Below are 15,826 nucleotides of genomic sequence, written 5' to 3' on the forward strand. Positions count from 1 at the left end.
GTAACACTTTTTGAAAAATCGTATCCTCTGTTAATGTCTGCAGCTAAAGTGACTCTTAAGGGTGGAGGAGCCAGAAGATGCTGGAAAAGTTGGCAGCCCCGCAGCCCATGTCCCACAGCAATGATTTTGCTCCAGGGCAGGAGAACTTTCATCTGCTAAATTTCCATGAGCCCCCAGTTGTTCTTACGGTTGCCTACTTTAAAAAAAACTTTATACCTAAGCAGGTGATGTGTTGCCAGGCATGGAGCCAAGCAGTGGGGAAGGCTTTCCCTTCATTATGTCTGTGAGCCAAGCTACACGTGACGCCTGACACGGGTTGGACACTTGTCAGCTTTCTCAAGTTTTGATGGGAAATGTAGGCGTCCTGGTTTTACAGCTTGGCTCTCAGCTGCAAGACCAGGATGCCTACATTTCCCATCAAAACTTGAGGGAAGCGGACAAGTGTCCAACCTGTGTCAGGCGTTGCTTGTAGCTTGGCTCTGTTTCAAGCTTCTGTGAAAGGAACAGGATCAGGGTTTTCTATTTTATTTTCATTAAGTTGGCCACTCTATGGGACATCCTCAAACCTTCAAGCAAAGGCAAGACTCATTTTAATGATCCAATTAATTCAGAACAATGGCAAGTCTTGGGAGCCTGTTCTTTCCACTCATTTTCTAGAAGAGATTGCCGTCAAACTAGGGACTCCCTTTCCTGTGGCTGCTCACCTACCCAGAAACCCCTGCCCTGATGCTGAGGATTCTGGGACATATTATGGGGTGCAAACTCAGTTCACACTAGCAGCTGGTACGTCACACTAGAGGGCGATACAAGGTGACCCCATGAAGAGAAAGTGTCAGGGAAGTGTGTCTTTTAGTGAAGCTTCACTGAGGAATCCGTGATACTTCTCTGACAAACACGAGTCCCTTGCAACACAGTTTGGAAACCTCTGGTCCTGAAAGGATTCCAGCAGATGCTGTTTTAATATGGGTGGGGGATAAATTTCTTTTCAATAAAAAGTACATGATCCCCCCTTCCCCATGGGCAGTCACTCTTCAGTTGTGATAATAGCGGCAAGAAGAATTCCAGTCGGAGGATCAGAACATGCTGTGCGGGCTACTTAAATACGGCATTAGAGGATGAATTGTTTTGAAACTGGGCAGGGGCTTTAAGTGACAAGTCGGAAAGACTCTCATTTGAATCGTGGCCGTTTTCACACTGGCCCCGGAACATTGCGCCGAGCTCCCGGAATGACAGCATCTTCCTGGCACGAAATCATTCTGTCTCTCAGATAAAAATACTGGCCTACCTTGAACAGCAATGTTTTTAGCTCTATCGGGATCTCTGGATTTTAGTTCATTCAGTGAACCTTTTCCTTTTAATTCTTCCCTTTTACTACAATAAAGGGCAGGTGATGCAGAGAGGATTATTTTTCTTTTTCAGTTCCTCTGTGCTCTGGGTTTAAGCGCATTTAACATCACTCTTTTATTAAGAATTCCTTATGAATATCTTCAGTGCAGAACCTAACAAAGTAGATTGACAGTTCAACACAAGGGCAGCCAGGGGCTGAAGAAGGCAAGAGGACTCCTGAACAGCCACGTACACAGAGGAATTTGGGCTGCCTGCTGCTTTTTTCACCCTTGAGTGTGTCTCTCAGAATACCCTCTTCTACATAACCCTTAAAGAGTCAGGAGTCCCTAATCTCTCTTCCATTTGGTCTCGAGCAGGGCATTCTTAAGCCCTCCCGCTTTCAGTTAACTTGATTCTGTTTAATTCTGTGTTCGATTGCGGCTGTTGTTTGGACTGAATCGGAGTAAAGAAACATGGATTTATAGAAATATTTCAAATATGTGAATGTAAAACAAATCTTGCTAAGCCACTTCCTCGAGGCTCTCATTTTCTGCACATGTATTCTCTAAAGTGCTAGTAGAGGGTGGACAGCGAGTCGGGAAAGTACATTTTTATTCCACCTTTCTTCAAAGGAGCTTCAGGTATTCACATTATTCTCCTCTCCTCCAACAACCCTGTGAGGCAGGTTAGAGGCTGAGTGTATGTGACTGGCCTGGCAAGCTAGCATGGAGGAATGGGGATTTGAACCTGGATCTCTCTGATCCTAGTTCGGTACCCTAACCATTACACCATGCTTTATGTATGGAAATGTTGCCTGAATTGGTCTCCTTGTGAGTAAATAGACTTTTTGGGGGGGGAATTGGCAAGCAAGGAAGACAGCTGTCTGAGAGGGTGGTAACTGCGGGATCTCTTCATCAATAATTTACGGAGTCGTGTCCCAAGGATATACACACACGAAGCTGGTTTTCTTAATTCAAGGGTAATTTTTATTCAAGGGGCAAATGCATACACACACAAACACACAAGAGGCCTAAGAAAAGCAGTGGTGAAGGTGGGATAGATTTGAGGGTTTGCAAGGCGATAATTACCTATCCAAAGAGCAGGGAGTCCGCGGAGGGAAAGCTTCAAACGCCAGCGTTCTCAGCCGAGGGAGCAAGAGGCTTAGGGCAAACCTCAAGGAAACAGCGCTTTGGATCTGATAAGCATGTACAATTTAAATGAGGCCAGGGTCCTACCTTTATAGGTGAAACATGCCCTCAGGTGGGAGAGCCCACCTAGTTGTTAGAACAAAGACTGAGTTCCTGGGACCAACAAAAGGTTTGATTACCTTGCTTGGTAGCTGCTGGGGCGTGTGAAAGCAAACGCAAAATTTGGTCTACTGCTGCACAAAGGGATAGTTTGTTAATGAAGTCCACTGGAGCTAAGTTGATGAATTTAGTTGTGGGAATGTACCTTCCCAGGAATGAACTGTAAATACTTATGAATGTTATTTGATTCGCTCCTCAATCAAGGACAGGAGATCTCATCACAGGAGGAGGGAAAGAAATGTGCTAAGTGGGGATGACTCTACGAGACCTTTGTTGCGCTGGATTCCTTAGGGGCTGGAGAGCCTGTAAATCCAATCACCACTGATCACTCCACATTCCTATGCGGCATTCCATTCATGCCTGGGTCTCCCGGGTGGGACTCAGCAACTGTTAGCTGGCAGTCCTCTGGCTGTAATTCAAGCTGCCATTTTAAATCCAGAGGCCTGGTGCTGTTTCATATCCCAGGCAGCCATGTTAAAATGGCTAATAAATATGGTGGAGGCCGGACCAACTGCTTACAGAAACTCTGATACTACCCAACTGGGCAGGGCTTCCACAATGATTACAGAAATACATGTACTTGGAGCATTCTAAAAGAGTCTCTCTACACAAGGAGCCTCGGCCCATGTTCTTCAAGTGCCAGGAGACGCAATGTTAGCCAGAAAGCGTAGTTTTAAATGACAGAGCCACGGAGATCTCTCTGGAGGGAATGGATTTTCTCACATCACTCCACCACCTCTAGCGTGCCAGACTGTTTCCCCTTCCAGAACCTTTGCCCTGCCACCTTGCTGCCTGAACCTTCAAATTAACCAAGCCTGGGCAGGGCAAAGGCTCTGGAAAGGGAAACAGTCTGGCACACCGGAGGTGGCAGAGAGCTGTGAGAGAATCTGTCCCCTCTGGAACAATCTCTGCTGGCTCTGTCATTTAAAACGACACTTCCCAGCTAATATTGCATCTCTTAACACACGAAGAACACTTGTCAAAAGTCTTGTGTAGAGAGAGACTCTAAGTATGCTGTTATTAATTATAATAATAAACTGGCATCTTTCATCATGTAATCTTTCGTGGCAGACTGTATTGTCCTTCATTATACAGACTTCCCAGTTTATTGGCAGGGGAAATGACCTCTCTGTGTCGAATTTGCCTTTCGTGTGTAAGGTCATTGAGAGGGCGGTGGCAGAGGGTCTTCAGGAGCTTTTGAATGATACATTAGCTCTTGATCCACTTCAGTCTGCCTCCAGATCAGGCTTTGGGACTGAGGCGCCTTTAATATCTCTGGCTGAAGATGTCCGGCTGCAGCTAGACAAGGGTGGTCACTGATTTTATTAGATCTGTCAGTGGCATTTGACATAGTTAACCGTTTGGTCCTGGTCGACCTCCTGACCTCACTGGGGGTAAGAGCTACCACCTTTCGATGGTTTGCCTCTTCCTTCCAGGGATGCTCAATGAGGGTCGTCCTTGGGAATGAGGGTTCATCCTGACGGGTACCCCACGGTGGGGTCCCCCAGGGATCAATCTTGTCCCCAGTGCTTTCTGCGCCTTCTAGCAGATGTTGTTAGGAGGTTTGCAGTTGGATGCCACCAGTATGCCGGTGACACCCAACTCTACCTTCTACCTGAAGCAGATCTCTCTTCCTTGGCCCCGTGCCTGGATGCTGTAGTGGACTGGCTGAGGGGTAACTGGTTGAAGTTAAATCCTTTGAAAACTCAGGTCCTGTGGCTGGGAAGGACTTCGGCTGCGGGGAATTTTGTCACTGTCGTTACTTGATGGAGGCCAGCTTACAGTTGCAGACTCCATGAAGAGTTTGGGGGTTTGGCTTGATTCTAAGCCAACCCCCCCAGACTCTTCATGGTGTCCATGGTGGCTAGAATAGGATTTTCCCATCTTCACCAGGCCTGACAACTTTCCCCGTATCTATCTCAATCTGACCTTGCCACATGGAGCCGTGCAACGGCCTCCTCTCATTTAGACTACTGCAACTCACTCTATGTAGGGCTACCCTTGAAGACGCTTGGGAGACTTCAGGTGGTGCAGAATGCGGCTGCAAGCCACCATAGTCAGCTCACATAACTCTGATTTTGAAGCAGCTGCGCTGATTACCAGTTAGTCTCCGGATCCAATTCAAGGTGTTAGCCCTCACTATAAAGTCCTTCCGGGTCTGGGACCCTCATACCTTTGGGTCCGCCTCTCCCTTTATGAACTCTCCAGCCTGCTTCGTTCATCTTTGCAGGGATTGCTGGTGGTTCCTGGCCCTGTGGTGGTACAGCGTTCTTCCACCCGGAAGAGGGCCTTTACAGTTGTGGCACCCTCCCTTTGGAATGCACTGTTGGGAGGAGGCGCTTGTGCTCAGCAGGACCTGTTGACGTTTCAGCAACTCTGTAAGGCAGAATTATTCCGGCCTACCTTTGCTACGCTTTTGTGAGGCTGAGCAAATTTCTGTGCATTTGTACCTACCTGCAATTTTTATGTTATTTGCAGAGTTTTATAGGCTGGGGTTGGGACTAGAGTGGTTTTTAATTATTTGTGTTAGGCTGTTCTAATATGATTTTATTGATTATATTTTTGTGTTGTTTTTCATCGTTGTAATTGTTGTGAACCACTTCGAGATCTTCACTGAAAAGAAGCGGTATAAAAATTGAACAAGTAAATGAATTAATTAATGCTTCATAATATTTTAAGTCTACTCACATTTCTGTTGCCCCTTGTTGGACTCGACCCTCTGTGTTTGTCACAGTTCAGTTTTGATTTGGGCTCTCCACAGATACGGCCAGTACCTTTGCTGGGGTTATTTCGTATTCCCAACCTCTGCACCATACTGGCTGCTTCCTGCGGACCAGTCTCCCCCACCCCCACCAGATTTAAACAGTATTTTTAAAACTTGTAAACCCTTTTTGATTAGAGGCAACTATAGCGCAAAAGAAACATTGCTTTTAGCGCTGTTAAAACTGTTGTCTGTCTCCGGCAGTTCTTTGTTTTATCTTTGCATTTGGCTCTGGCCAGAAGAAAGGGGGAAAGTATTCACAGCAGCTGCAGAGAGGATGATTTATGGGATACTTGTGCCATTTAAAAATAATTGCTCCTAAGATGACTTGAGTTTTCACTTAACTCCTGTACAAGTCTAGTATCCTATAAATCACACCCTTACCCAGCCTTGGGAAATGCACTTCTAGGGAGTGACAGTCCAGTGGGTGAAGGAGGGTTGTTTTTGGAGCCTTGGGCCATTTTAAAAACAACTGTCGCGTTCCTTTTGTTTCCCTTCTCCCTTGAGCTTGGAAGACGCTATTCTCTCTGAACAACCTGTTATGTTTTTACTTTTATGGGATTTTGAGCTACTAATATAACATCTACTAATCCACATCAGTCCACTAACGTAACATCTCAATTGCTTGCGGTTTGCCATTTCACAGGCAGCGTTGGCCCCGCTGACTTTTGGCATTCGGGAGGTAAGCATTTATTTCTGTTCCTGCATTTCTTGTAATAAGTTGTATGCTCAAGGTCGCAGGTTCAATCCCAGGAATCTCCAGTTAAAAGAATTGAGCAGTAGGTGATGTGAAAGGCCTCCAGCAGAGACTCTGGAAATCCATTGCTTGTCTGAGTAAACAGTACTAACCACGATAGGCCAAGAGTCTAGAAGGCAGCGTTATGTGTTTGTCTCCTGTCTCACCATTTCTGTGTTCCTTGGCCTCTGAGATATCATAGGTTTGTTTAGAACCACAATAAAAGGGCAGATTTGGAGTTGGAAATGTTAATGATGGACTGGAACAACAGGTTGACCCTATGGAATGACAAACCAGAAAGAATAAAGTATTATACAAAAGCAGGAAATATAGCTGCATAAGAACCAAGCAAGGAGAAACGGGGGCCATTTTCACACTGCTTATCAGCCACAGAACATCATGCTGAGCTCCCGGAAGGACAACATCTTCCTGGCGCGATTTCGCGTGAGAACTGCCAGTAAGCCGTTGCAAAATAGTAAAGAGTCCAGTAGCGCCTTTAAGACTAACCAACTTTATTGTAAGCAGTGTGAAAATGGCCTAGGTAGATTCTTTAAATGGATGAAGATCCAGAGGAGTTAGCCATGTTAGTCTGTAGTTGCAACATAGTAAAGAGTCCAGTAGCACCTTTAAGACTATCCAACTGACAAAGAGAACTGTGGTTCTCGAAAGCTTACGCTACAATAAAGTTGGTTAGTCTTAAAGGTGCTACTGGACTCTTTACTAAAGAGATCATGTCATAGATGATATGAGATAATGTGAGACCCTGGAGAGATGTTGCAAATCTGAGTAGACAGCACGGTCCTTGATGGACCAATGGACTGATTCAGGATAAGGCAGGTACATCGGTTCAAAGCTTTTCTTGATATGATCGATGTTAGAATTTCATTTAGTTTAATGTACAGTTTGGGCGATATGCATCATTCCCTGCCTTTATTATGGTTGCAATAAACTATGTTTTGAATTCTTAACCATTATTTGACGGGTTATGTGAACTTTACTACTGAGTTGGTTTACAAGTTACTTAATCCAATTTAAAATTTAAGTGCTGGTTAAAATCCCTTCCCTTCCTCCAGATCATTTGTAGACAGCCTTTCTCACTAAAACTCACTCATACCTGGGACTGAACGGCTCACAGCATTGCCAACTACTGTAGCCTCAGCTGCCGCGCCCCCCCCCCTGCCAAATTTGATATCTAGAGTTTTAATTCTGTCTGCTTATATAGGAATAAGTCCCACTGAATTTATTGGGGCTTTACTTCTGCATCATGATGCTTTGGATTGAACTTTGGGAAATGAAGTCAGAGTTGGCCCACATTTAGCACTTTAAAACCACTCCAGTTTTCCGTAGAGCGAAAGGAAGAGAAACAGGTTGGTGTCGTGGTTAAAGCAGCGATACTCAGTGGCTCTGGAGCCACATGTAGCTCCAGCATGCCCCCTGTCAGCCTTCCAGGCACTGTTCCCCAATCCAGCACCTTCCCCTAGTTTCAGGAAGGTGGGACTTGTGCTAGGTGGATGGTTTTCAGCTTGAAACAGCCGCTGCCAGAGGAATGGGTAAGCTGAGAGCCTCCTTCATGTGCAGGCCTCATGCTGGGGATGAAAATAAATGGGCCTGTTTAGGTTGATGGCAGTTGTGAAAGTGGCTCTCTGTGAGCTGAGGAGCGAGTACCACTGGGTTAAAATGTTGAACTGGGATCTGGGAGGCCCAAGAGGCTCGGCCACAGAAGCCCACCGACCTTGGATCTTCCACTCCCTCTTAGCCTAGCCTACTTCACAAGGTGGTTGTGAGGGCAAGAGGGAGAAGGGGAGACCGATGTATGCCAACCTGAGCTCCTTGGAAGAAGGCTGGGGTAAAAATATACTAAATAAATTCATAAAAGCCATTCCAGGGCCGATTCCAGATGACTAACCTTAAGGCGCTTCATGCCACCCTCTTCCGGATCGGGACGGGGAAAATGCGAAATATCGCGTTTCCTTGCGCGAGTTTTGCGCGTCAGAGTACATCGGTTTCATGTTGATCTGTATTGTTTAGATAACTTAATGGTAAAGTGGCATTTGTTGGCTGTGAAGAAGCTGGGGCGAAACGAGCAGAACTGATTGCTGGCGGGCTCGTTGCCAACTTCGGGAGCGCTCCAACAATTGGGGAGTGACTCCAGCCACCTGCAGCCATTTGGTTGCCAACAGTGGGAGAACCCCGGAATAGTGGGAGTATCCCAGGCATTAGACTTGTGCATGTAGCCATAAAGCTTGAAAACAACCTCGGGTTTTGTGGGCTTGTTAATATTGAGAGTGAAGAATTGCATCCCAACGAATATTTATCATACATGGACTGAGCTCGAACACCTGTGATTTGGTTTTCTTGTAAAACAGATTGAGGACTATGTGTAAATGATTATGAGTGTCTATTGTATATGAATGGTGATTCGCTGGTGTATAATTGCATACTACAAATATATTGCTATTTTGTGTATTAGTTGGATTGTATATTGTTAATGCAACACACCAGGTAGTGTGATAAGTAGGTTCTTGAGGGCTTTTTAGGTTACAGTGTTGTGCAGTCTCAGAACCTCTCCCTTTTGTGCTGTTTTGGCACACCAGATTCAGCAAGGCAGGTAGTTATAGCTATTGGAACCTCCTTCTCAAGAAGCTGTTGAGCTTCCCAAATAGCTTGGAAGGTAAGAGCGTTAGCTAAATGGTCTGGTCCGGCTGGGCTCTTTTTAGGTGTTTGTTCCTCTGCACTGCTGTAAGAGATAAACTTTCTCTTATTATACAGTGTTTATATTTCAACGAGAAGAAACAAGCAGTCCCTGTTGTGCAATCTGTAATCCTAATCCCATTCCTTTGTTCATTTGTTGTTAAATGCTGTCTGATTGCCCTGTTTATATTCTGTGATCTGCCTTGGTGCTCAGCTAGAAAGGTGTGCTGTAAATAAAATAAATTGCTGTTTCTTGGCATGAAAAGGTTAGGAAAAGATCGGTTTGCATTTGGAGCAGCACTCTTGGCTTGTTGCAGGTTTTTTAAGTTCTACAAACACTTGCAAAGCTCGCTTGCTGAAGACAACAAACATCAGAGATATGGCTGATCAAGGAAGCTTAAACAGGTCATGGGTTTAAACCAGTTGTGTATCTTGAGGTCTGGAAGACACTGGCAAGGCAGAACTATGTGCTTCCAGTATTCTGTCAGTTCAGGAGTTGGGCCAGCTAGTTCTGCCAGCTGACGGTTTCACTTCTTGACTCACATGGAGCGGATCGGTCCCAGATCGGCCGTTTGCCCTGAAGAAGGATATTAGACACCAAAGCACCTCTGACATGTTTATTCAAAATGTCAAAAGGAGAAGATTCCACAACTGCCTGAGGGCAACTAATTCCATTGCTGAAATACTATTAGCAGGGCTTTTTTTCTGGGAAAAGAGGTGGTGGAACTCAGTGGGTTGCCCTTGGAAAAAATGGTCACATGGCTGGTGAGCGGCGCGGAGGGCCATCTCAACTCCCCTCTGTCTGGAGATCAGGGGGCGGGGCCACCAGCCATGTGACCATTTTTAAGAGGTTCCAGAACTCCGTTCCCCCGCGTTCCCCCTGAAAAAAAAGCCCTGACTATTAGGGTCCAACCAATTTTCCTTGTGTTTCAGCCCAGATCCATTTTCTGGTAGTTTTGCAGAATTTTTTTCTTATATTGTCACCTGAAGAAAGACATTTCTGCTATCTTGTTGCTTACACTCCCTGCTTCCCTTCCTATCTCTGTCTGGTTCTGTGATGTTAAGTCATTCTCACATACAAATATATGCTTGACATTGCAGGCAAATGTGTGATACTTCCACGTTGTCTATTATTTCTGTTGTTTTAGAGATCATCGTATGTAAAGCTGATTGCTTGCTAAGAGTTTAAGGTGGTTAATTGATGTTTTATCAATGGGACCCAGTCCTAAGAGATGGGCTCCTTCTGAGCGGGAAATGGGAATTCCTCACTAACATTTGGAATGAGATACCCATCAGAGCTTGGGGAAGATTTTTATTTTTTATTTACGTCATTTATCTTCCGCCTTTCTCACTGAGACTCAAGGTGGATTACACAGTGTGAGATTAGTACAATCAGTAGCAAGGACATTTCCATAAACAATGCCATTGTGTAAACAAATACAAGTTTACAAAGATATAGCATTAGCAAGGATCCAATACAGAGTTGAAGAAATGCTGAAACAGAACATAATCAGTTCTAGGACTGACATTAGACAACTTGAAGCACAGGTCGTATATAGGAGTACATATTTAAAGCAACAGATAATATATATGTAAGGCAACATAGTGGTGAAGCCTATGGTTCCTAACTCATTAGCAAAGCATCTGAGACTCCCTCCCTACAAAACTTCTCTCCTATCTGAGTAAAAAGCCTTTTTGAATAATTCAGTTTTGTATCATTTGCGGAAAGCCAGGAGAGTGGGGGCTCTCCTGACCTCCTCAGGCAGGCCGTTCCATAGGGTAGGGGCCACCACAGAGAAAGCCCGTGTACAGGCTGCTGTTGATTTTGCCCATGTGCAGCCTGGCACCTGCAGGAGACCCTGTTCAGATGAGTGAAGCTGCTGTGGGGGAACATAGGGAGGGAGGCAGTCCCGTAGGTATGCTGGACCAAGGCTATGAAGAGCTTTGTATGTAATAACCAATACCTTGAACTGAGCATGGTAATTGATAGGTAGCCAATGGAGTGACTGTAGGATGGGAGTGATGTCCATGCTCCTCACTTCTGCTAACAGTCGAGCTACAGCAATTTGCACCAATTGGAATCTCCTAGTTAACATAGATGGGAGACCTATGTACAGTGCATTACGACAGTCAACTCTTGATGTTCCCATAGCATGGATCCAGGTGGCCAGGTTGGCCATGTCAAGGTAAGAAGCCCTCTTCCAGGCTAGGGAGAGGTTGTAGAAAGCATTTTTTGTGGCTGCCTTAACTTGTTTTTCAAGTAGTAGCGCTGGATCCAGTATCATCCTTAGGCTCTTGAGTCTGCAAGAGGCAGATGAACTCCATCGAGAGTGGGGAGTACAACGTCCTTCAAGATCTCTGCCTTCCCAACGAGCATCACTTCCGTCTTGTCTAGCATCCTTCCAGCTATGGAAAGGGAGCAGGCAGAGGAAATGAATTGTGAATGGTGGTAGGAAGGGGAGCTGGTGGTGAGAGTATCCTAGCTGGAGTTTGCTGGAAAGTGGATGTTTCAAACTTTGAAAGGCTGCACAAGTTGATGCAGCTGCAGCCTGCGGCAGGAGAGTCTGTTTGCTTCCACTGTGAACTGCTTGTATAATTATTTATCTGTGTATTTAATATTTATTTACTTCCTTAAACAATTTCTATTCCATCTTTCTGTAAAATACGTTCAAGTCAACTAGCAGGGTATAAACAGTAATACAATAAACATCACTTTACCCGCAACTGAAAAGAGAGAATTCATCATAAAGCCACTGCCTCCCCAAAAGCACACTAAAATCTAAATAGCAAAGAGTCCAGTAGCATTTTAAGACTAAACAACTTTATTGTAGCGTAAGCTTTCGAGAGACACAGCTTTCTTCGTCAGATGTAACTTTATTGTAGCATAAGCTTTCGAGAACCACAGCTGTCTTCATCAGGTTGCATCTGACGAAGAGAGCTGTGGTTCTCGAAAGCTTATGCCACAATAAAGTTGCTTAGTTTTAAAGGTGCTACTGGACTTTGCTATTTTGTGACTACAGACTAACACAGTGAACTCCTCTGGAACTAAAATCTAACAACGCTCCAAAATAGCTCACAAAACAGCATTTTCTTTTATAGGTAAAACTAATATTACAAAGACTCGGTAAGACTCCATTTCACTCTCATTCAGAGGGGTCTAAGCCCAAGAGCATTATCTTTGTCACATTTTACTACTTGGAAGTGGGGGAATCATGTAGCCTAAATTTGTATTTTATGAACCACTCAGTCATGCTGTGCTTTCTCCTGTATGCCTGTGTTGGCTTGTTATCTTGCTTTGAAGCCAAAGTGTCTAAATTTTTTTATAGGATATCTATTTCAGAGAGACAAAGAGGGAAGGACATTTTAAAACCAGGGAGTCTTCAGAATGTCATACAGAAAAAGAATCGAGAAATACCAGGATCTAGATGAAGATCAGATCCTGGGGGAGCTGACGGAAGAAGAAATCAAGATGCTAGAGGAGGAAATGGTGGAGCTCGATCCAGACGTGAGTGATTTTGAGGTGCCTTCTGAAATGTGGATAAGTTCCAGGGCTTTTTTTCAGCTGGAACGCAGTGGAATGGAGTTCCGGCACCTCTTGAAAATGGTCACATGGCCTGTGGCCCCGCCCCTGATCTCCAGACAGAGGGGAGTTTAGATTGCCCTCCGTGCTGCTGGCGCGGAGGGCAATCTAAACTCCCCTCTGGAGATCAGGGGGTGGGGCCACTGGCCATGTGACCATTTTCGCCGAGGGCGATTTAAACTTTTAAAAACTCCCCCCCGTTCTGGCTGACCCAAAGTAACGTCATTGTGCGGTCCTGAGAGCATGCGCACACTTTGCATGTGCCCATGTGATACCGGGGGTACCACCTCCCGCCAGGAGTTGCCCCCTGTGCTGGCAACCCACTGAATTCCACCACCGCTTTTCCCAGAAAAAAGGCCCCTGAAAAGTTCTGTCTGTGTGGTTTCACTGCCAAAGCAGTATGGAACCTCCCTGGTCAGAGGTAGTATAGGGTAGCAAATGCTGTGGACAAATAGGAGAAAATAACCATCACCTTCATGCTGTGCTTGAGAGCTTCCAGAGGCAGCAGTTTGGATGTTGGGATTTGAGATAAGTGGCATTTATTCCAGTATGAGCTTTCATGAGTCAAAGCTCACTTCCTCAGATACCATGGGAAGAAAGAAAATCATTTCCCTCATTTTTACAGAAAATTACAGAAGGAGAGGGGGAAAGAGGAAGGGTTGGGAAAGAGTTAATATATATACTCGCACCTTGGCACCAGCTCAGACTGGGCCTTCTCTGTTCCTCTTTGGGTTAAGTGCACTGAGCCAGGTATGCCAATTGTCTGGTGCTACGGATAGGTAGAGAAAAGTTGGCTGAGAGGAGGAAAGGGGTGGCTTAAGGCTACTGTAAATACTGGGTAATTACTTGCCTGAGGGGGAAAAAACCCTAATTTTTCTTTCCTGTGCAAGTATTGTGGATTCATTGAGGGCCAAGCTACAAGTGACAAATGACACAGGTTGGACACTTGTCTGCTTCCCTCAAGTTTTGATGGGAAATGTAGGCCTCCTGGTCTCGCAGCTTGGCTGTCTGACTGCTGTCCAATGGACTTTTCAGCTGTCACTTGTCCAACATTCCGCCAAGCTGCCTACATTTCCCATCAAAACTTGAGGGAAGCTGACAAGTGTCCAACCTGTGTCATTCGTCGCTTGTAGTTTGGCCCTGAGCTACCACAGATGACCTGAATGGCAGCAAAATGTGTATGGTTGGCAAGGCGGGGACAAGATCAGCTGGTGATTGTGGCTCCTGTCTTTGTTTTCTCCTCCCAAATGTAGAATGCGTTATTGCCTGCAGGCATGAGACAGAGAGACCAGACCAAAAAAACACCCACCGGCCCATTTAAAAGGGACGACCTTCTGGCACACTTGGAGCAGCAGGCAGCCAGTACTAAAGACCGAGAGGATCTGGTTCCTTTCACAGGAGAGAAAAGAGGTATGAGACAGCCAAGTGGGCTTCTTGCATTTGTGTTTTCAAGACGTGTGTTTTGGAGTATAGCTCTAACTCTGAATGAATGAAGATGATGGTGAGTTGTATTGTTGAAGGCTTTCACGGCCGGAGAATGATGGTTGTTGAGGGTTTTCCGGGCTGTATTGCCATGGTCTTGGCATTGCAGTTCCTGATGTTTCGCCAGCAGCTGTGGCTGGCATCTTCAGAGGTGTAGCACCAAAAGACAGAGATCTCTCAGTGTCACACTGAGAAAACCCACAACAACCATGATGGTGAGTGTCTGGTGTTTTTTTTCATGGGTGTGTCCTCCAAAGAAGATCTCCAGCAAAGTAGAATATGGTGGTGCACATTAGAGGCATGAAAGCCACAGAGGAAAATTTATACCTTCCCAAGATTTTCGTGCATGCCTGAGAAAATGGAGGCCAAGACAAAGCATTTCCAATGAAGGATGCAATCGGGCCCAGTTGAAAGGCAGCAGAAGGTACCCCTGTGTGTAGATACTCGGATCACCTCGAAGAGGGTGTCGAGTAACCCAAATCTCAGTGATATCCTCCCCTCCAAGTGCATTCCTGATATTTCTTGCATGTAAAAGAATGACTGTCCTTAGTTTCTGTGGGGGCAAAGCTAATCTCTCTCTCCTTTTACACTGAAAGTCTGGACACAAGGACAGAAGATATACTGTGGAGTAAAATTCATGTTTGTGTCCAGAGTGTAGAGAGACCCATTGTGCACACATGGAGAATTCCACCCTGCAACCTGCCACCTGTGTTATAATCACAAGTGTTTCACAAGCCAAAATGTTGAACAGTGTTATTTGACTCTTTGTTTCTGATTGCTTGGAACAGCTTGCTTTAAAAAATGTGTTCCAGCCATTGTTAAGAAGTAGGAACTTTGTTTTCAAAAGCAAAACAGAGTCTCGCTGATCTTTCTAGATAACAAATGAAGGGCACCAGGGCTTTTTTTCTGGGAAAAGAGGTGGTGGAACTCAGTAGGTTGCCAGCACAGGGGGCAACTCCCGGCGGAAGGTGGTGCCCCTGGTACCACATGCGCACATGCAAAGCAAGCGCACATTCCTGAGACTGCGCAATGGCGTCACTTTAGGTCAGCTGGAACAAGGGGGGAGTTTTTTAAAGTTTAAATTGCCCTTGGTGAAAATGGTCACATGGCCGGTGGCCCCGCCCCCTGATCTCCAGACAGAGGGGAGTTTAGATCGCCCTCCGCGCCACTGGCGCGGAGGGCAATCTAAACTCCCCTCTGTCTGGAGATCAGGGGGCGGGGCCACCGGCCATGTGACCATTTTCAAGAGGTGCCGGAACTCCGTTCTACCACGTTCCAGGTGGGAAAAAAGCCCTGAAGGGCACGATCTGTCAAGAAATTCTCCAAGCCCTACTGGAACAAGCAAGGCTCCATCCATTTCAATAGCATTTGTGTAGAAGATGTTCCCAGTGGACTGTTTGGAGGGAGGTTGTGTTGTCCTTCCTTGATGTAGATGAACCTTTTCAGTGTAGGACTGTAGAAGGAATATGTCCCTTACTCGGGATCCTGTTACAAGCGATGTACAATGCTGATGTTCACTTGCCAGACAAATCTTAATGTGTTTTGTTCTAGATTCTAGATAGTCTTTCTTCTGCCTTCACTGAAATAGAGAACAGCAAGACCGAGGGCTGGTTTAGGTGCTTGGGTCACCGTGCTTGGATGATCAAAAATCCCTTCCTATGGTGGCAGGGAGAATTACATTTTAAAGTGCCTTGCTGTGCTTGGCACATCCCTGCCAACGTTACCACTGGGATTCTTGCCTTACCAGCACTGGAAATAAGCTGGTACAAGCTGGTACAGAGTACCAATAAGAAACTGGCTGAAATGGTACATCCCATCTTCTGCTTTAAACCCCACCCCCAAGTGATACAGTAAGAAATTTAAGTTATTTTCACTGTTGTCTTTGCGCACAGTTAGCCGAAGCTTGGGATAAGACACACTTTCCTCGTACTTATTTCAGCCAT

General features: G+C 45.5%; 1 protein-coding gene across 3 annotated transcripts in view; it reads left to right on the plus strand.

Moving 5' to 3' along the window:
• Positions 1 to 15,826, plus strand: part of TMOD1 (tropomodulin 1) — a 53,379-nt gene that overhangs the window by 1,958 nt on the left and 35,595 nt on the right. For 2 of the 3 annotated variants that reach the window (XM_054986580.1, XM_054986583.1), the window contains exons 2-3: positions 12,148 to 12,326; positions 13,655 to 13,811. In XM_054986580.1, the coding sequence (XP_054842555.1) occupies positions 12,207 to 12,326; positions 13,655 to 13,811 (277 nt within the window). In that variant the 5' untranslated portion in view covers positions 12,148 to 12,206. Of the gene's footprint in view, positions 1 to 6,022; positions 6,077 to 12,147; positions 12,327 to 13,654; positions 13,812 to 15,826 lie in introns of those variants that run through there. The other variant, XM_054986582.1, reaches the window with a different exon arrangement.

The sequence above is a fragment of the Eublepharis macularius genome, chromosome 8, assembly GCF_028583425.1.
Source record: "Eublepharis macularius isolate TG4126 chromosome 8, MPM_Emac_v1.0, whole genome shotgun sequence".
Classification (NCBI taxonomy): Eukaryota; Metazoa; Chordata; class Lepidosauria; order Squamata; family Eublepharidae; genus Eublepharis; species Eublepharis macularius.